Raw genomic sequence first — 21,548 nt, 5'->3', positions numbered from 1 at the left:
CCACAGTCCCTAAAATGGTAGAGGTATAACCTGGAGAATGATACTGTTTTTACTGAATCATATCATTAGTTGTCTATGTGGCTGTACATACTGTCTAAAAGATGGAGTTAATTTTTATGTGTCCGTTGTCCCTTATAAACCTGAAAAATGACAGGGATGCCATTCTTTACAATAGATTAGATCGTGGAGAGAAGTAGGAGGCCCTTGTAAGGCTTGTAGTAATTCTGCACATTTATTCCAAAAATACGTAGTGTCTTTGTGCTTGCTTCTCAGACTGATTTTCTTTCCATGTACTTAATTTTACAATCCTAGAGAAACTTGGAAGCCATAAATCTTTCCATTATTATAAAATCCTTTAGAGACATAACTGAATAAATGCAAATGTATATATTAAGTGCTACTGTATTTTCCACTGCATGCATCCAATGAACTGGGCTGTAGCCCACGAAAGCTTATGCTCAAATAAATTTGTTACTCTCGAAGGTGCCACAAGTACTCCTGTTATTTTAACTGATGTCATTCAGATTTAGACTTGTCCTCTACCACAGCAATTGTTTCCCCTTTGTGCAGCAAAAGTAGTGTGCCCAGTGGCTAGACACATTTTACCTTAATTGTCTATTCCTTGTAATCCATCTCCCAGTCCTTTGTGTATTTGCAAACACAGTGAAAACCGAAACTATTCACTCTTGTAAAGAAAAGTGGTGTTGACAATTTTTTAAATGTACGGAAGTGGTATGCTTTCCAACATTTGGGTTGTGGGGGTTCTTGAGCTCAACATGTAGAATGAAAATGCTTGCCTTAATACTTTATTTTGGAACAAAGAATTGCCTTCAGCTGTGTTCATCTCTCTCATATGAAGTATCTGAGCTCTTGAATGATAATAGGTGCCCTTTGTCGTCTTATAAAACTAGAATAGTCAATAACTTTTTTCAAAATAAATATGAGCATAAAAACAAACTTCACAGTGATATCATTCAACATCCTTTATGGTTACAGAGAATTACATGTATTATGGTAATGTTATTGTGAAAATAAAAATATTTATATTAATTTTAAATAGTTGAAGAAAACTACAGAAGAATTAAATGAAGCTTTAGCAACAAAAGAAGAAATTGCTCAGAGGTGCCATGAATTAGATATGCAGGTAGGTAGTTTATTATATGTGCACAATACATTTTATGGAAATTGTAGATTGAGAAAGAAAGGGCATGGTGATTCTAAGGCAGTTGAAGAAAGGAGTCAGTTTGGAGACCTGTCTCTTTTTAAAAGTATACTCGGAAGTTGTACTTCTTTAGCTGTACCACTTGAAAGAAATGCAATCCTCCTGAATGTGGTTGCAGTATAAAGGTGCTTTATACTAGTTTAGCTAGTCTCATACAGGAAGGGAATATGCTATACCGGTATTCTAGCATTAGGAATTGTATTAGGTATAACTGTTTGGGTTGAGGGACGTTGTGCCCCTTACCAAAATAGTTACACCAATACAAAAATTGTGTGAAGAACACATCTTAGGTCATCTTTTTTGAGTAAATTGAGCAAACTTGATCTGGAAAACATGAAAAGAATAAACCTGGAGCTCAGAAATGCCATTTTATCAAAGTCAATTTTCAGAGTAAATTTAATAAGATTTTATTACAGGATACTAGTATTTTCTTTTGAAGGTAGACTAAGACTTTAATGTATTAAAGCCTTTTTGTTTGATAACTGGCTACATTGTGTTCAGTTTTAGATGTCTCTAATAAATATAATTTAGAATCTACATTTAAAAAATTAATGTTGTTATGCCCCCATTGTTGTTATATCTTGGGTACATCACGTAGCAATTGGATAAATATTAAGGCTACGATGCATTGCTCTCATATAAGTTTATTACGAGTCCATCTATCGCCAGTTATGGGTCATACTAACTCCATCACTTGCACACCTTTTGCTCTTTAAGCTGACAATTCCATTGTTCCAGTTTTGCACTTTTGTTGTAACAGGTTGCAGCACTTCAAGAGGAGAAAAGTAGTTTACTAGCTGAGAACCAGATCCTGATGGAACGTTTGAACCAATCTGATTCTATAGAAGATCCCAACAGCCCTGCAGGGCGTAGGCACCTGCAACTGCAGACACAGTTAGAACAGCTCCAGGAGGAAACATTTAGGTAAAGAGATCCAGAGTCAGTAAACTTCATTTCGAACTAACAGACGCCTTATGAAATATTCCAGAAAGCAGATATTTCGTTTTAACTAGTAAACATTTTGTTCCTATTGGCAGTTATGTTGAATTATTATAGGGGGTGCCCATAATGACCACTGTAGTTAAGTTCACAAATAAGTTGCCATTATGGCCCATCTTTTTATAAGCTTAGATTTTATAAACATTTGCTTTTTAGGCTGAAATTTTCCATGCTTACTCTCTGCCCAAAGTAGTAGTTGAAAAAATGTGTACATAATCCCTTCGGACATCTTTTAGCTCAGTGAGGATAAAATATATATACTTACTTCTAACCATAGTTCTGGGACAAGAAATTCTCAGTTCAAACTGGGACAGTGTCCTTAATAATAATGTTCCCCCTTGAAAAACCATTTTTTTTGTGATTTACTCAAAGATAAAAGCAGCGCTTGAGAGAGCTCCACTCCCACTCGTATTTCTTCCACTACCACTTTGTTCTTTCATAAGAACAGCCATACTGGGTCAGACCAAAGGTCCATCCAGCCCAGTATCCTGTCTGCCAGCAGTGGCCAATGCTAAATGCCCCAGAGGGAGTGAACCTAACAGGTATTCCTGCCATCCATCTCCACCCTCTGACAAACAGAGGCTAGGGACACCATTCTTTATCCATCCTGGCTAATAGCCATTAATGGACTTAACCTCCATGAATTTATCTGGTTCTCTTTTAAACCCTGTTATAGTCCTAGCCTTCACAACCTCCTCAGGCAAGGAGTTCCACAGGTTGACTCTGCGCTGTGTGAAGAAGAACTTCCTTTTTTTTTTTTAAACCTGCTGCCTATTAATTTCATTTGATGGCCCCTAGTTCTCATATTATGGGAACAAGTAAATAACTTTCCTCTATGAGTGCTTGTTCATGTCCATTCCACATTAGGTGTGCGCGTGTCGCGTGCTCGAGCATCGGATACTTTTTCCCTTAGCGGCTCCCGTCGGGCATAGCTGTTATCAGTCAGTTATCACTTAGTTAGCGTTTTCATTGTTGCTGAATTCTTAGTAGATCAGATGCTTGGAGGACTCTGGCATCTGCCCTGGCCCACGTGCCGCAAGCTTATGCCTGTTAGTGACCCCCACGACTCCTGTCTACATTGCCTGGGGAAAGCTCGCCAAACAGAGAAGTGCAAGATTTGTAAGGCCTTTAAGCCGAGAACAAAGAGAGAGAGAGAGAGACGTTCATTTAAGGCAGCTGTTGATGGAGGCCACGCTGCAGCCACCGGGCCCGGAATGCCCAACACTGGCCTCAGCGTCCTCGGTGCGGAGTGCCCCGGAGTCATCAAGACTCCTGGTACCAGCCAAGCATCATAAGCCGTCGACCTCGGAATGACAAAATAGGCCCCGGCACCGCTCATCCTCTCCGATATGGCCCAAGGCAAAGCCAAAGGAGGGGCGCGGACGCTCTTCGCAAAAGACAGGCCCCATCTCAGGCCCCGGACACAGGGGAGAATGGAAGGGATGCTGCACCTACTCCGGTACCAGTGGCACCGGCTGCTCAAGTCCCACTGAGTCCAGCTACGAGTGAGCTCATTGCGGACGCAGGGCTCGAGGGCACGATAAATCAGCCCTCTACGCCTGACACCTTTGAGGCTGCAAAAGACCTCATCGGATTGTCGGCGACAAGCCCCCTGCCAGCCAGGGAGAAGCCTCTGGCACCGCCACCCAGGGTGCTGTCGAGGGGAAAGCCGGCAATGGTGAGCCGTTCAAGGTCACCATCCCGGCGCTGGTCCCGGTCGAGCTCTGAGTCCAAAGACTCCCAGCTACCCTTGAGTCAGATGGAAGTCTCGGTACCGGAGATGAGTCAACACACGGGGTCAGTGCAGGACCTACAGCGCTCCCCGGTGCCCCTCGCCCCAAAACCGGCACCAGCAGGGCTCAAGCCGGGAGTCGCCAAAGGCGCCCAGAAGGTACCGGTCCCAATCTCAGGAACACCGGCACTGGTCCCACTCGTCCGGAGAGCAGCGGTACTGGTCCCGGTCAGCCAGAAGCCGATCATCAGCCTCCCACAGGCACAAATCGATGGCACTACAATGGCCCTCACACTCTGCGTCACCGGAGTCCGGCGCCAACTCGGGCCGATACAGCTACCCACAACGGGCCCTGGACAGCAGGGAACAACTAACTGCCTGGCTACCACAATGGGTACCGCCAGGACACTGGCTTTTCTGGACTCCATGGGCCTACCACCAGCATCAAGGTGCTCCCTCTAGGGCCAGCTCTTCGGTAGAGAGATCCTGATCCCCTGTAAGGGAAGCTACGGTGTCCAAGCTGCCTGCAGCCTCGCCAAGTGAGAGACACGAAAGCCTGGCACTGTACCTGGTGCCATTCCAGGACCACCGGCACCAGCTGAAGCCGGAAGTCCCTTCCCTGAGGGAGGAAGACCGAGGGGGACCAGCAAGAGGAAGCTGAGCAGCCGCTAACCTCTTCGTCATCCCCGGATGAAGCAGTGGCAGGCATGGTGGTGCCAGGACCTCCGCCATTAGACCAGAAGGCCCACCAAAAACTGCTTCATAAGGTGGCCTATAGCTTGGGGTTGCAAGCCGAGGAGACGGTGGAGCAGGAAGACTCCGTGGTGGACATTCTGAGCGTGGAAGGTCCTTGCAGAATAGCGCTCTCACTCATTAAGACCATTCAGTCTAATTACATGACTATATGGCAGACCCTGGCATCCAGCGCACCAACAGCCAAGGGTGTAGAGCGCAAGTACTTCACCCAGTCAAAAAGTTACAACTTCTTGTTCTGTCACCCGAACCCATGTTCGCTGGTAGTCTCGACAGTGAATAAGGAAGAGCACCATGGGCAACAAGGCCCGGCCCCCAAGGCCAAGGAAGCAAAACTCGTGGACCTGTTCGGCAGGAGAGTGTATTCATCAGGGCGCCTCCAAGTGAAGATTGCTAACCAACAGGCCATCCTCAACGGGCATAACTTCAACTCCTGGGCGGCAGTGGGGAAGTTTAAGGACAAACTCCCGCAGGGCTCCCAACAGGAGTTCACGGCCCTAGTGGAGGACGGCAAGGCCGTAGTGAAAACCTCCCTCCAAGTGTCCCTGGACTCGGCGGACACGGCGGCCAGGACAGTAGCTTCAGGCGTGGTCATGTGGCACTCAGCGTGGCTTCAGGAGTCAGGTTTGCCACCTGAGGTCCAGAATTCGATCCAGGACCTCCCATTCAAAGAGTCCGGACTTTTCTCGGACCAAACTGATTGGAAGCTACATAGCCTTAAAGACTGTAGAGCCACACTCAAGTCACTGGGTATGCATACCCGGTAACTCAGAGGAAGCCCTTTAAGCTGCAACCCCCTCCTCAGCACCAGTACCAGCCTCGTCCTCGGCAAGAGCCTTACCGCAGGTGGGGCGGAGACCATAGGAGGTGGCGCTATAACAACAACAATTCCAATAGGCCTGGCCAGAACCAAGGCCAACATAAATCTCAGCTGGGCTCTAAGCTAGGCTTTTGAAGTCGCACTCAAGAGGACAGCATACCAGATCATCCACCGGATCCATCCCTGTGCTTCCTCAACCACCTATCCCGCTTCTCCCATGCGTGGTCCAGCATTATGTCGGACCACTGGGTGTTATGCACGGTGCGAAGCGGGTACATGCTACAGTTTTCCTCCCTGCCTACCCCTCACCCTCCTTCCCCGTCCCTCTTCAGGGACCCTTCTCACGAGCATCTCCTAGAAAAGGAGGTTCACTCGCTCCTAGAGGTGGGGGAGGTACAGATAGTACCCTTAGACCTAAGGGGAAAAGGGTTCTACTCCCGCTACTTCCTCATCCCCAAGGTCAAGGGGGGTCTTCATCCCATCCTAGACCTGCGCGGGCTCAACAAGTTCATGGTCAAGGCCCGATTCCGCATGGTCTCTCTGGGTACCATCATCCCCTCCCTGGATCCGGGAGACTGGTATGCTGCCCTCGTCATGAAGGACGCGTACTTTCATATCACCATCCACCCAGCGCATCACCGATTTCTATGGTTCATCGTGAACTAGGAGCACTACCAGTTCGCAGTTCTATCGTTTGGCCTTGCTACGGCCCCACAAGTATTCACAAAATGCATGGCGGTGGTGGCAGCGTGCTTGTGGTGACAGAAGGTTCGAGTTTACCCGTACCTCCGTGATTGGCTCCTTGCAGGTCAGTGTGAAGAAGAGGTTCGGTCCCACATGCAGATGGCACTGAGTCTATTCCGCAGGCTGGGGCTCCGTTCCCAAGTCCACTCTCATCCCAACACAGAGAGTGGAGTTCATAGGGGCTGTGCTAGATACGGTACAGGCAAGAGCAAGCCTTCTGGAATCATGATTCCGGCCATCCAGCAAGCAGTGAACTCACTGGTCAGTTCCCCACTACGACAGCCAGATGTTGCCTGTGACTGCTAGGCCACGTGGCAGCTTGCACGCATGTGGTCAGGCATGCCAAACTGAGACTCAGAACTCTGCAGGCTTGGCTTGCCCGTGTATACCTCCCTGGCAGGGGACCCCCTGGGCTTGATAGTAACAGCCCCGGGGGACGTGCTGGACCCACTGAGGTGGTGGTAGTCCCAGACCAAAGTTTGCAAGGGCATCCCCTTTGCTGCACAACAGCCGGACTTGACACTGGTAACAGATGCGTCAGATCTCGGATGGGGAGCTCACCTGGGGAATCTCAGAACTCAGGGCCTGTGGTCAGGGAGGGAGCTATCGCTCCATATCAACATGAAGGAGCTCAGGGCAGTTCGTTTAGCATGCCAGACCTTTCACGCCACTTTGAGTGGTCACAGTGTGACAGTTCTGACAGACAACACGACCACCATGTTTTATATAAACGAGCAGGGCGGAGCCTGCTTCTCCTCGTTTTGCCATGAAGCTCTCCTTCTCTGGAACTTCTATATATCCCATGCCATTCACCTCAAGGTGGGGTATCTCCTGGGGGAGCAGGACGAGCTGGCGGACCACCTCAGCAGATTCTTCTGCATGCACGAGTGGACACTCAAAACGGACGTCATGCTTTCGCTCTTCCGGAGGTGGGGGTTTCCCTGGGTGGACCTGTTCACTACCAAGGACAACACCCAGTGCCCACATTTCTGCTCGTTCCAGGGTCGCAGCCTGGGCTCAATAGCCAACAACACATTTGTGATCTGGTGGGGAGGGGAACTGAAATATGTTTTCCCCCCCGATTCTCCTGGTGCACAAGGTACAGCTTAAGGTGCACAGGGACAGGGGATCGATCATTCTCGTCGCCCCGGCCTGGGCCCACCAGCACTGGTTCACCATGCTGTTGGAGCTGTTGGTGGAGGCCCTGATATCCCTACCCCTGCACCAGGACCTCATTATACAGGACGGAGGGCGGCTTCTCCACCCCGACCTGCAATCACTGCATCTGACGGCGTGGAAGCTGCATGGTTAAATGCTTTGGAGAGCCAGTACTCCCTTCCTGTGCAGCAGGTTCTACTTGGCAATAGGAAACCCTCTACCAGGGCAACTTACTTGGCCAAGTGGAAGAGCTTCTTATGCTGGTGCGGGTCACAACAGGTGCGACCGCTCCAGGCCCCACTTCCAACCATTCTGGAGTACCTTCTGCACCTTAAGCAGCAAGTGCTGTCCCCATCCTCAGTTAAGGTGCACTTGGCGGCTATTTCCACCTTTCACTCAGGGTTTTTAGGTAACTCGGTTTTCTCCCACCCAACAGTGGGACAATTCCTCAAAGGTCTGGAAGGGGTGTTTCCTTACTCATGCCCCCCTGCTCCCCTATGAAATCTGAACTTAGTCATTTCTAAGCTCATGGAGCCCCTGTTTGAGCCCGTGGCTACCTGCTCCCTTCTCCACCTTTCCTGGAAGGTGACATTCCTGGTGGCCATCACCTTGGCCAGAAGGGTATCGGAGCTGAGGGATCTCGCCTTGGAGCCACCATATACTGTGTTTCACAGAGATAAGGTGCAGCTCCGCCCACACCCTAAGTTCCTCCCAACGGTAGTCTCTCAGTTCCATCGTGGTAAGGACATTTGCCTGCTGGTGTTTTTTCCAAAACCCCATACGGACCCAAGTCATCGCAGCCTGCACACCCTAGATGTCCGCCGAGTGTTCGTATTCTACTTGGAGCGCACCAAACCCTTTAATAAGTCGACACAGCTATTCGTGTCTGTCGCTGAGAGGATATGGGGCAGCCCGGTGTTGACACAGCGAATCTCGTCGTGGATTACGGACTGCATTTGGGCGTGTTATAACCTCACTGGTGTCCCAGCTCCGGCAGTCATGGCCCACTCGACCAGAGCGCAGGCAGCTTCCCCAGCCTTCCTTGCACAGGTCCCAGTACAGGAGATCTGCATGGCAGCCACCTGGTCATTGGTGCACACCTTTACGACCCACTACGCGGTCAACCAGCAGGCATGGGAGGGCGCAGCAGTTGGCAGGGTGGTCCTCCGATCTATTGTTTCATGACTCCTACCCTCCTCCAAAGGTAAGCTTGTGATTCGCCTAATGTGGAATGGACATGAACAAGCACTCGAAGAAGAAAGAATGGTTACTTACCTTTTGCAACTGTTGTTCTTCAAGATGCGTTGTTCACGTCGATTCCACCACCCACCCTCCTTCCCCTCTGTTAGAGTCGCCGGCATGAAGGAACTGAAGGGGGTCAGGCCAGTGGTGGTATATATGCATGGTGCGGGGGCCCCGCTGGCCCGACAGGAGCCACTATGGGGAAAAGTTTCCGATGCTTGTGCACGCGATGCGCGCACACCTAATGTGGATTGGACATGAACAACATATCTCGAAGAATAACAGTTACAAAAGGTAAGTAACCGTTCTTTTCCTTATTCACTTTCTCCACACCACTCATGATTTTATATATCTCTATGATATTCCCCCTTAGTCTCCTCTCTTCCAAGCTGAAAAGTCCTAGCCTCTTTAATCTCTCCTCATATGGGACCCGTTCCAAACCCCTAATCATTTTAGTTGTCCTTCTCTGAACCTTTTCTAGTGCCAGTATATATTTTTTGAGATGAGGAGACCACATCTGTACTCAGTATTCAAGATGTGGGCATAGCATGGATTTATATAATGGCAATAAGATATTCTCCATCTTATTCTCTGTCCTTTTTTTAATGATTCCTAACATCCTGTTTGCTTTTTTGACTGCTGCTGCCCGCTGCGTGGACGTCTTCAGAGAACTATCCACGATGACTCCAAGATCTCTTTCCTGATTAGTTATAGCTAAATTAGCCCCCATCATATTGTATGTATAGTTGGGGTTATTTTTTCCAATGTGCATTATTTTACATTTATCCACATTAAATTTCATTTGCCATTTTGTTACCCAATCACTTACTTTTGTGAGATCTTTTTGAAGTTCTTCACGATCTGCCTTGGTCTTAACTATCTTGAGCAGTTTAGTATCATCTGCAAAGTGTGCCATCTCACTGTTTACCCCTTTCTTCAGATCATTTATGAATAAATTGAATAAATTGGTCCTAGGACTGACCTTGGGGAAAATAGTTACCCCTCTCCATTCTGAAAATTTACCATTTATTCCTGCCCTTTGTTTTCCTATCTTTTAACCAATTACCTATCCGTGAGAGAACCTTCTTTCTTATCCCATAACTGCTTATTTTGCTTAAGAGCCTTGGGTGAGGGACCTTGTCAAAGGCTTTCTGGAAATCTAAGTATACTATATCCACTGGATCCCCCTTGTCCACATGTTTGTTGACCCCTTCGAAGAACACTAATAGATTAGTAAGACACGATTTCCCTTTACAGAAACCATGTTGACTTTTGCCCAACAATTTATGTTCTTCTGTGTCTGACAATTTTATTCTTTACTATTGTTTCAGCTAATTTGCCCGATACTGATGTTAGACTTAACGGTCTGTAATTGCTGGGATCACCTCTAGAGCCCTTTTAAAATATTGGCATGACATTAACTGTCTTCCAGTTATTGGATACAGAAGCCAATTTAAAGGACAGGTTACAAACCAAAGTTAATAGTTCCGCAACTTCACATTTGAGTTCTTTCAGAACTCTTGGGTGAATGCCATCTGGTCCCAGTGACTTGTTGTTTTTAAGTTTATCAACTAATTCCAAAACCTCCTCTAATGACACTTCAATCTGTGACAGTTCCTCATATTTGTCACCTACAAAGGACGACTCAGGTTTGGGAATCTCCCTAACATCCTCAGCCATAAAGACTGAATCAAAGAATTCATTTAGTTTCTCCCCAATGACTTTATTGTCTTTAAGTGCTCCTTTTTAATCTCGATTGTCCTGGGATCCCACTGGTTGTTTAGCAGGCTTCCTACTTCTAGTGTACTTAAAAAAACAATTTATTACCTTTTGAGTTTTTGGCTAGCTGTTCTTCAGACTCCTTTTTGGCTTTTCTTACTACATTTTTATACTTAATTCAGCAGTGTTTATGCACCTTTCTATTTACCTCACTAAGATTTGACTTCCACTTTTGAAAGATGCCTTTTTATCTCTCACTGCTTCTTTTACATGGTTGTTAAGCTACAGTGGCTCTCTTTTAGTTCATTTATTGTGTCTTTTAATTTGGGGTATACATTTAAGTTGGGCCTCTATTATGGTGTCTTTGAAAAGTGTCTATGCAGCTTCCAGGGATTTCACTCTTGTCACTATACCTTTTAATTTCTGTTTAACTAACTTCCTCGTTTTTGCATAGTTCCCTTTTCTGAAATTAAATGCCACAGTGTTGGGCTGTTGAGGTGTTCTTTCCACCACAGGAATGTTAAATGTTATATTATGGTCACTATTTCCAAGCATTCCTGTTATAGTTACCTCTTGGACCAGATCCTGTGCACCACTCAGGACTAAATCGAGAGTTTCCTCTCCCCTTGTGGGTTCCTGTAACAGCTGTTCCAAGAAGCAGTCATTTAAAGTATTGAGAAATTTTGTCTCTGCATTTCGTCCTGAGGTGACATGTACCCAGTCAATATGGGGATAATTTAAATCCCTTACTATTACTGAGTTCTTTATTTTAATAGCCTCTCTAATCTCCCTTAGCATTTCATAGTCATTATCGCTGTCCTTGTCAGGTGGTGGATAATAGATCCCTACTGTTATATTCTTCTTAGAGCATGGAATTACTATCCATAGAGATTCTGTGGAACATGTGGATTCATTTAAGATTTTTACTTCATTTGATTCTACGTTTTCTTTCACATATAGTGAGAGGAGGTTTTAGCAAAGATTCTGAAAGGAGTGTTTTAGCAAAGATTTTCAGTAGCACAGTGAAAGCCTTAGGATTTCTCTCTTTCAAATACAACGATGATGAGAAGTATACATCTCCTTGTTGCACTGCAAGCAGAGTTGTTGATGACATTGACTTGGAAGCATCTAAGGTCCCTCCACCTCCTTGAAAATGTAATAGAAACTTGGCAACATGATGTTGTTCATTGGCTTTTTTTTTTTTCCCCCAGTGTCCCAAAAAGCTGCTATGAAGGAAGAAGGTAACACTGACCTGTGGTTAGAACATATACCCTTTCTTACCTACTGTTTTATTTCAATTCTGTAGGCTAGAGGCAGCCAAAGATGATTATCGAATACGTTGTGAAGAGTTGGAAAAAGAAATTGCAGAATTGCGACAGCAGAATGAAGAGCTAACCACTTTAGCAGAAGAGGCTCAGTCTTTGAAGGATGAGATGGATGTACTTAGGTAAACTATATTACTCTAACCATTAGGGAGTATATTTCTTTTTATTCCTAAAACAAAGTTTCTGCTATCAATTCATCTCCATTAGCATTCATGTAGTTTCAAAATTTTGCATACATTAAAGTAGTTTATCAATAAGCACCAAAGTGCATCCAGTTACCATTAAAATTATGAGGTTGTGAATTTTCTGCCAGTCAACCAACCTGATATGATATCATTAAGCACTGTATATGCGATATTGCCACACTATTCATGTTATGGTTGCAGTAGCCCTTCTTCATTATAAGCCCCTGTTTTAAGGCATTCACAACTTTTTGTAAAAAACTTATCCTTTGGGCTGAAATGTCTTTTGCTTGTTCTTAACCAAATGGTGAATTTCTTTGAAAATTTTGGTAAATTTCTCTTTGGCTGTTTTTTCTAAATTGTGGTATTCAGCAATGAGAGCTGTTTATAAACTGAGCCCCATCCTGCATCCATGTTCCTAAAATTCTTAATTTAATCTACTAAACTGCCACTGTGCGGAGAGAGCACAAGCTGCCCTGTAAATGGGCATAACAGCTCTTTGTGTTTTCCTTCACTGACCATAAAGATGCTCAAGTATTTCAAATTTTATTTTAAAAACAAATTAATCTGTTGGTAGGCATGAAAACAAGAGCAGATGCAGGGATAGTATTGAAAAGCTGCCTGAAAGAAGTGAGTTTTGAGGATGGATTAGGAGTCTGAGATGGAGATTGCCTGAGAGAGAGAGGATGGCATGAAAATAGTTAGAACTTGATATGGAAACAGACAAGAAGACAGTAAATGCATTCGAGCAGGAAGAGTGATATTGTTGGAAACGACAGCATTTTGGATAGGTTGGTGAGGGGAGGAGCAGAAAGGCTAACAGAGAGTCAAGACACACAGCGGTGAGAATAAGTTGTTTGCTTTCTTACGCTACTCCTGGTGTTTGGGAACCTTTTTTGTATCCAGTTTAATACTGAGGTGACTTCAGAGCACTTACTGTGTTAACATTCTGAATATTATTATATATTATTGGTATTACCGTAGTGCCTAGGACTCCTAGCCATGGCCCAGGCACTGTACAAACAAAGAACAAAAAGATGGTCCATGCCCCAAAGTTTACAATATGAACAGATTTGATGCAGCCTCTTCTTCTCTGTTATCATCTAGGCATTCCTCTGATAAAGTGGCTAAGTTAGAAAGCCAGGTAGAGTCATACAAAAAGAAGCTGGAAGATCTTGGTGATCTGCGGCGGCAAGTAAAACTCTTAGAGGAGAAGAACACTATGTATATGCAAAACACTGTAAGCTTGGAGGAAGAACTAAGGAAAGCCCACGCAGCCCGTAGCCAGCTGGAAACATACAAGAGACAGGTGAGAACAGAAATTGTTGTTGCAATTGATTTGTTGATTTCTTAGCCTTTTCTGTTAATTATAATAATAATTTGGGTAATACCTTCAGAATTCATCCATGTTCTATGTAAAGGATCTGCTTTGTTGTAAATATCCCTCTCCCCCTAGCTTGTATAGAGCTTGTGTAACTCCACCTATGAAGCAGGAAAAAAGTCAACAAGAGCTGTCTCTCTTGGATAGACAAAATGTATAGAATTACAGATTTTTAAGGTCAGAAGGGACCACTGTGATCTTCTAGTCTGACCACCTACATAAAGCAAAGCATCGACCTTACTTGAATTAATTCCTGCTTCAAGTCCAATAGTTGTGGTTAAACTAGAGCAGATCTTTTAGAAGAAATATCTAGTCTTGGTTAAAAAATTTCCAATGTTGTAGAATCCATCATAACCCTCGGTAAGTTGGTCCAATGGTTAATTACTCTCACTTTAAAATGTGCACATTATTTCTAGTCTGAATTTGTCTTTCAGCCTCCAGCTATTAGATCTTGTTACACTTTTGTCTACTAGATTGAATAGCCCATTATTACATTTCTGTCCCCCATGTAGGTATTTATAGACTGTGATCAAGTCACCCTTCAACCTTGTATTTGATAAGGTAAATAGATTAAAGGAGTTCAGTCTCTCACTATAAGGCATGTTTCCCAATCCTTTAATCCTTCTCATGGCTTTCTGAAACCTCCAGTTTTTAAACAACACCAGAGCTGGACACAATATTCCAGTAGCAGTTGCGCCAGTTTGTGCTCTGCACAGGCTCCACCTCTTTTCCCCTCAATCTTCAGCGTCCTGTTGCTCCATGGAGCAAGCAGGTCAGCTCTCTGCACTGTCTGCATTTTCGGTCTTTGTTCCTTCTCCTGCAAGGAAGAAGAGAGAAGGTAAGAGGAGATTTGTTGAGATTCTTCCCCTGCCTGGTGACCCTTTTCCAGCTATTAGGCTCTGTCAATCCCCTTGAGCTGGTTTACATTTGGCAAATTCAGTTTGTGATAGGGAGTCTCCCATTAGCTTGTGAGAGGTTGTTCTCAGCCCCAGTGCAGTGTTTGCTCTGCGTCTGCCTGGTTTGGACTCTTGGGGATGTTTTTCACTTCCCCTAAGGGCCAGCCCTGGCAGGTTTACACTGAGACGAGAGGATATGTATTTCTCATCCTATGTGCCATGGGAGGGGTAAGTAACCCTCTTGTTACCCGCACCCTCTGAAATGAAGGGCCATATACATTCTCCAGTTTACCAAAAGTGAAGTGGAGTATTTTATTTCAAAATGGGTGGAAGGAAGGTGCATACCACCCCGAGACAGCTTGTGTTTCTATTCTGTATTGATTTGCCAGGACCTCATGCACATTAGCAGTGATGTCTGTACCTGATCATACTTGTTCTTCTTCGAGTGATTGCTCATATCCATTCCAGTTAGGTGTGCGCGCCGCGCGTGCATGTTTGCCGGAAACTTTTTACCCTAGCAACTCCGGTGGGCCGGCAGGTCCCCCCTAGAGTGGCGCCAGCATGGCGCTTGATATATACCCCTGCCGGCCCGCCCGCTCCTCAGTTCCTTCTTACCGCCGTGTCGGTTGCTGGAACTGTGGAGTGCGGCTTGCTGTCCTCCACGTCCCTAGCTCTCCTTTGTTACTGTCAATAGTTGTAGTTGTAAATAGTTTAATAATATAGTTAGAGTTGTATAGTAATTAGTAGTTAGTGTATATAGTTTATAGAACTTGTTCGCGGGTTGGGCTGTTGCCCTTCCCGGCTCCCAGCACCGGGCCCATGCCTGGTTCGCCGGGCTTCAAGCAGTGCTCGGCCTGCAAGAGACCGATGCCTACTAGCGATCCCCATGACGCGTGCCTAAAGTACCTCGGGGAATCGCATATGGCCAAGAAGTGTTGCATTTGCAAGGCCTTTAAGCCGTGAACAAAGAAAGAGAGAGATCAAAGACTGCGGACTCTCTTGGTGGAAGCGGCACTGAATCCGGTACCATTAGCGCAGCCGACCCCCTCTACACCGGCAACGGACCGCGCCAGCACCAGAAAGACGCCCCAGCACCGCCCATCCCTGGCACCGGGATCTGACCAAAGACCCTCGACATCTGCGACACCATCTCAGCAGGCTTGAGTGGAGCGCCCGGCACCTACCTCTGCCGCGGCACCGTCTGCAGGGTTGCCGTCGACTCCGGGCCCGGAAGGTCCGTCGAGTCTGGCCCCTCCGAGCTCCCCTTTAAGATCTGGGGTCGAGCCATTAGTCCCATCCACGCCGGAGACCTTCGCCTTGGCGCGGGACTTGATAGCTCTGATGGAGCCATCCCAGCCTCAACCCCCAGTACCCCCGGTGCGGGTCATCTCCAGAGGCAAGCCGACATTGAGAGCGCCGTCTCTGGAATCCAGGCATCGATCGCCTTCGAGGCCCCGACAACGTGGACGCTCGCGCTCTCGGTGCCACTCGCAGTCTCAGCACCGCTCTCCTAGGTGGCACCGGTCACACTCGCGGCGCAGGTCGATGTCGGTACGGTCCCGGTCTGGCTCGTCTCAATACCGGCACCGGGTCTCTAGGAGCCGTTCGCGTTGGCGATCAACTCCTCGGTCGACCTCCCGGCACCGAGCCGGTGGCAGGTCCCGGTCCCAGTCGACCTCCCGGCACCACGTCGGTGGTAGGTCCCGGTCCCCAGCACCATCCTGGCACCACATCAGACAAAGATCGCGGTCCTGATCCCGGCACCGAGCTGGAAACAGGTCCCAGTCCGGATCCCGGCACTGAGTACCAGACCGGTCCCGGTCCCGGCACCAGTATGGCTCCCGGTACCGATCCTTGGCACCAAGAGGATCGTCGGCGTCGGGACTGGGGGAGACCTATCAGCCAAGTTCGGCAGCTCCATGGCCTTCGAGACAGCCATCGGTCTCCTCTCAAGCGGACAGCATTTATACGCTGGGCCTGGACAGACACGTGGCCCTCTTCCAGGACCCTCCGCCTCAAGACCAAGGGCCACAGCAGTGGGGGTTTTGGACTCCCTGGGCGTACCATCAAGCCCAGGGTCCGCAGCATACTTCTCCCCGGCCTGCTGCGGTCCCGACGACCACCAGAGTCGATGCTGTCTCGCCCCCCTCCCTCTCCAGAAGGCGAGGACAGGTCCACCCACCAGGACCCAGAGCTCCCTCCGCAGCCGGAGGGCCGGGTCCGGACGGAACCCCCTGTGAGACGCTCTGCTGCCAGGGATCTCCTTGTCATCTTCCCCTGACGAGGCAGTGGCAGGCACCTCGTCCTCCAGCCCTCCCCCTCTCGACCTCAGGGCACATCAGGACCTCCTCAGGCGCGTGGCGCAAAACTTAAATTTACAAGCAGAGGAGGTCGCTGAGGTCGAGGATCCGGTGGTCAGCATCCTATCCGCAGATACCCCCACCAGGGTTGCCTTGCCTTTCATTAGGACCATTCAGGGCAACGCCACCACTATCTGGCAGTCACCGGCCTCCATCCCTCCTACCACGTGAGGCGTTGAGAGGAAGTACATGGCCCCCTCTAAGGGTTATGAATTTCTGCACGTCCACCCGACACCGTGCTCCCTTGTGGTGCAGTCAGTGAATGAAAGAGAGCACCATGGACAAGAGGCCCCAGCGCCCAAATCTAAGGAGGCGAGGCGGATGGACCTCCTAGGCTGTAAGGTCTATTCGGCGGGGGCGCTACAGCTCAGGGTCTCCAGTCAGCAGGCCCTCCTTAGCCGCTACTCATTTAACTCCTGGGTAGCGGCGGACAAGTTTAAGGAGCTGTTGCCGCAGGAGGCATGTCAAGAATTTGCGGCGATTCTTGACGAGGACAAAAAGGTCTCAAGGACCTCGCTGCAGGCCTCGTTGGACGCTGCAGACTCGGCCGCTCAGACCCTTTCCTCAGGGCTTACGATGCGCCACATATCCTGGCTTCAGGTCTCTGGCCTTCCACCGGAGCTCCAGTATACCATCCAGGACCTCCCCTTCGAAGGCCAGGGCCTGTTTTCAGACAAGACAGACCCCAGGCTAAAGAGCCTTAAAGACAATCGCGTCATCATGCGCTCTTTGGGGATGCATGCGCCTGTGACGCAGCGCAGATCCTTCCGGCCGCAGAACCAGCAGCAACAACGCCAGCCGTATCCCCAGTTCCGCCCACGGCAGGACCTTAATAGGCGCCGGGGCAGGAACAGTAGGCGCAGACAGTCAGGTGGCCAAGGGGGGCAGAACCAAGGCTCCTCCAAGGCCCCACCTGGACCCAAGCCTTCATTTTGAAGGTGCGCCCGAGGGCGCAGTACCAGTTTCCCCTTCGGATCCTTCCCCACAGTTTTCCAACCGTCTTTGGTTTTTCCTCCAGGAGTGGACCAGAATAACATCAAACCGCTGGGTCTTACGCACTGTACAGGCCGGTTACCGCCTACAGTTTTCATCGCCCCACCCCCCACCCTCGTCCCTCTTCAGGGACCCCTCTCACGAGCAATTCCTCCGTCAGGAGGTACAGACGCTCCTAGACAAGGGAGCTATAGAGGAGGTTCCAGAGAGCGAGAAGGGCAAGGGGTTTTATTCCCGATACTTTCTGATCCCCAAGGCCAAGGGAGGCCTCAGGCCTATCCTCGACCTGCGAGAACTCAACAAGCATATGGTGAAGTTGAAGTTCTTCTTCGAGTGATTGCTCACATCCATTCCAGTTAGGTGTGCGCGCCGCGCGTGCACGTTCGTCGGAAACTTTTTACCCTAGCAACTCCAGTGGGCCAGCAGGTCGCCCCCTGGAGTGGCGCCGCCATGGCGCCCAATATATATCCCTGCCGGCCCGCCCGCTCCTCAGTTCCTTCTTACCGCCGTGTCGGTCGTTGGAACTGTGGAGCGCGGCATAGCTGTCCTCCACGTCCCTAGCTCTCCTAGTTCTCTATCGTTTATCTATCGTTCATCTCTAGTCCATTATAGTTGTTAATTAGTTGGTTAAGTAGATAGTTAAGTTAAATAGTTGTTAAGTAGTTCTTCGCCGGGGGCTTAGCCCTTCCCGGCACCCGGCGCCAGGCTCATGCCTGTTTCGCCGGGCTTCAAACAGTGTGCGGCCTGCAAGAAGCCCATGCCTACCAGCGATCCCCACGAAGCGTGCCTGAAGTGCCTCGGGGAATCGCACAGATCTGACAAGTGCCGCATCTGTAAGGCTTTTAAGCCAAGGACAAAGAAGGAGAGGGATCAAAGGCTCCGGACTCTCCTCATGGAGGCGGCACTTGACCCGACGGCTTCGCAGGCCGTGATCTCGGCGCCGGCACCGGATCGCACCGGCACAGAGAAGACTCCCCGGCACCGACCCTCTCCGGCACCGGAGTCAGAACCAAGGCCATCGAAGTCCAATACTCCGGCCAGGCAGACCCGGCTAGAGCGCCCGGCCTCGACATCGGCCGCGGCGCCGCCGGCACCGTCGACTCCGGGCCCAGCGGGTCCGTCGAGTCCGGTACCGCCGAGCTCCCCCATGAGATCTGGGGTTGAGACAATGGTCCCATCCACACCGGAGACCTTCGCCTCGGCTCGGGACCTCATAGCCCTGACTGAGCCCACTCGGCTGCCACCCCCGGTACCTCCGGTGCGGGTTGTGTCCAGAGGCAAGCCCATGATGTCGGCACCGCCCAGAAGATCTCGTTCATGATCCAGGTCCCGACGTCTTGGGCGCTCCAGGTCCCGCCGCCGCTCGCAGTCCCGGCACCGCTCCCCTCAGCGGTACCGGTCGCACTCGCAGCACCGGTCGACATCGAGACGATCACGGTCAGGTTCCAGTCGCCGAGACCGGCACCGCGATTCCAGGAGCAGGTCCCGACGCTACTCGCCGCACCGGTCGACCTCCCGGCACCGAGCCGGTGGCAGGTCCCGGTCTCGGTCGACCTCCCGGCACCGAGCCGGTGGCAGGCCTCGGTCGACCTCCCGGCACCGAGCCGGTGGCAGGTCCCGACACCGAAGCGGCGCCCGGTACCGATCAGGATCCCGGCACCGCGACAGAACCCGGTCCCGATCCCGATCCCGGCACCGATATGACTCCCGGCACCGGTCCCCGGCACCGAGACGATCCTCCGTGCCAGCCCGCGCAGACCCTTACCATCCAGGGTCGGCCCCTCCATGGCCCTCTAGACAGCCGTCTGTATCCTCCCAGACGGACAGCGGGTATGCGCTGGGCACCGACCGGCAGACGGCGCTGTTCGGTGATCCGCCGCTGCAGGACCAAGGCCCACAACAGTGGGGATTCTGGACACCCTGGGCATACCATCAGGCCCAGGGCCCCCAGCAGCTCCCTGCTAGGCCGGCGACTGCGGAGCGTAGGGCTCCTGAAGCCTCGTTGTCTCGCCCCCCTCCCTCCCCGGAAGGGGAGGAAGGGTCCAAGCAGCAAGACTCCGCTGTGGCTCCTGAGGCAGAGGCGAGGGCTGAGGAAGACCCTCAGTTAGACACTCTCGTGCCTGGGGTCTCCTCATCCTCCTCCCCGGATGAGGCGGTGGAGGGTACCTCCTCCAACAGTCCCCCCCCGCTGGATCTCAGGGCACACCAAGACCTCCTCAGGCGTTTGGCTCAAAATTTGAGTCTGCAGGCAGAGGAGGTCTCGGAGATAGAGGATCCAATTGTGACCATCCTCTCTTCTGATGCTCCCACCAGGGTCGCCCTGCCCTTCATACGGACCATCCAGGCCAACGCCAACACCATCTGGCAGTCCCCGGCCTCCATCCCTCCGACGGCAAAAGGCGTCGAGAGGAAGTACATGGCCCCTTCTAGGGGATACGAATATCTCCATGTACACCCGACTCCGGGTTCACTGGTGGTGCAATCAGTGAACGATAGGGAGCGTCATGGCCAGGAGGCTCCAGCCCCCAAATCCAGAGAAGCCAGGCGGATGGACCTCCTTGGCCGTAAGGTGTATTCGGCTGGGGCGCTGCAGCTCAGGGTCTCCAACCAGCAGGCCCTGCTGAGCAGATATGCCTTTAATTCCTGGGTGGCAGTGGACAAATTTAAGGAGCTGCTGCCACAGGATGCTCGCCAAGAGCTTGCGGCCATCTTGGACGAAGGCAAGAAGGTCACACGCACGGCCTTGCAAGCCTCCTTGGACGCTGCGGACTCGGCTGCCCGTACCCTCGCGTCAGGAGTTACGATGCGTCGCATCTCCTGGCTGCAGGTTTCCGGCCTTCCGCCGGAGCTCCAGCATACTATACAGGACCTTCCTTTCGAAGGCCAGGGCCTGTTTTCTGACAAGACAGACCCCAGACTCAAGAGTCTGAAAGACAACCGGGTCATTATGCGGTCCCTCGGGATGCACACCCCCGTGACGCAGCGTAGACCCTTTAGGTCGCAGCAACAACAACAACGCAGGCCGTTTTCCCAGTTCCGCCAGCGGCAGGACCTTTACAGGCGCCGTGGCAGGAACGGAAGGCGCAGGCACTCGGGGAACCAAGGGGGGCAGAACCAAGGCTCCTCAAAACCCCCGCCTGGTCCTAAGCCTTCATTTTGAAGGTGCGCCCGAGGGCACAGTAACAGTTTCCCCTATGGATCCTTCCCCCCCGTTTTCCAACCACCTTTCGTTTTTCCTCCCGGCGTGGTCCCAAATAACATCGGACCGCTGGGTCTTAAGCATGGTGCAGACGGGATACCGCCTGCAGTTTGTTTCATTCCCTCCTTCCCGCCCTCCTTCCTCGTCCCTCTTCAGGGACCCCTCTCACGAGCAATTCCTTCGGCAGGAGGTGCAGACGCTCCTCAGCAAAGGAGCTATAGAGGCGGTTCCGGAAGGCGAGAAAGGCAAGGGGTTTTATTCCCGCTACTTTCTGATCCCCAAGGCCAAGGGGGGCCTCAGGCCTATCCTCGACCTGCGAGAGCTCAACAAATACCTCGTGAAGTTGAAGTTCCGCATGGTATCCCTGGGGACCATTATTCCATCCCTGGATCCGGGAGACTGGTACGCCGCCCTCGACATGCAGGACGCGTATTTCCACATTGCCATTTGGCCGCGCCACAGACGCTTCCTCCGCTTCGTTGTGGGGGCTCTTCATTATCAATTTGCAGTCCTCCCATTTGGCCTGTCCACGGCCCCGAGGGTGTTTACAAAATGCATGGCAGTTGTCGTGGCGCATCTTCGGCGCAACCGTGTCCACGTGTTCCCTTATCTGGACGACTGGTTGATTCGGGGCACGTCGGAACAACAAGTCAACAGCCATGTCCGCGTGATCACCGGCATGTTTGCAAGTCTGGGCCTCTTGATAAACACAGACAAGTCCACCCTGAGGCCCACTCAGAAGGTGGAATTTATCGGGGCCGTCCTGGACGCCACTGTGGGCAGGGCCTCGCTGCCTCTGCAACGGTTTCAGACCATGGTGGCG

At 50.4% G+C, this 21,548-nt stretch overlaps 1 protein-coding gene across 11 annotated transcripts in view; it reads left to right on the top strand.

The window, feature by feature from the left end:
- HOOK3 (hook microtubule tethering protein 3) overlaps positions 1 to 21,548 on the top strand; it is a 186,103-nt gene that overhangs the window by 60,073 nt on the left and 104,482 nt on the right. For all 11 annotated transcript variants that reach the window (XM_030566232.1, XM_030566229.1, XM_030566231.1 and 8 more), the window contains 4 exons: positions 1,061 to 1,144; positions 1,983 to 2,146; positions 11,696 to 11,836; positions 13,004 to 13,205. In XM_030566232.1, coding sequence (XP_030422092.1) covers positions 1,061 to 1,144; positions 1,983 to 2,146; positions 11,696 to 11,836; positions 13,004 to 13,205 — 591 coding nt within the window. The remainder of the gene's footprint in view (positions 1 to 1,060; positions 1,145 to 1,982; positions 2,147 to 11,695; positions 11,837 to 13,003; positions 13,206 to 21,548) is intronic.

This window comes from Gopherus evgoodei, chromosome 6 (assembly GCF_007399415.2).
Source record: "Gopherus evgoodei ecotype Sinaloan lineage chromosome 6, rGopEvg1_v1.p, whole genome shotgun sequence".
Classification (NCBI taxonomy): Eukaryota; Metazoa; Chordata; order Testudines; family Testudinidae; genus Gopherus; species Gopherus evgoodei.
Note: the sequence above shows the minus strand (reverse complement) of the source record. Positions and strands in the feature narration are given on the sequence as shown.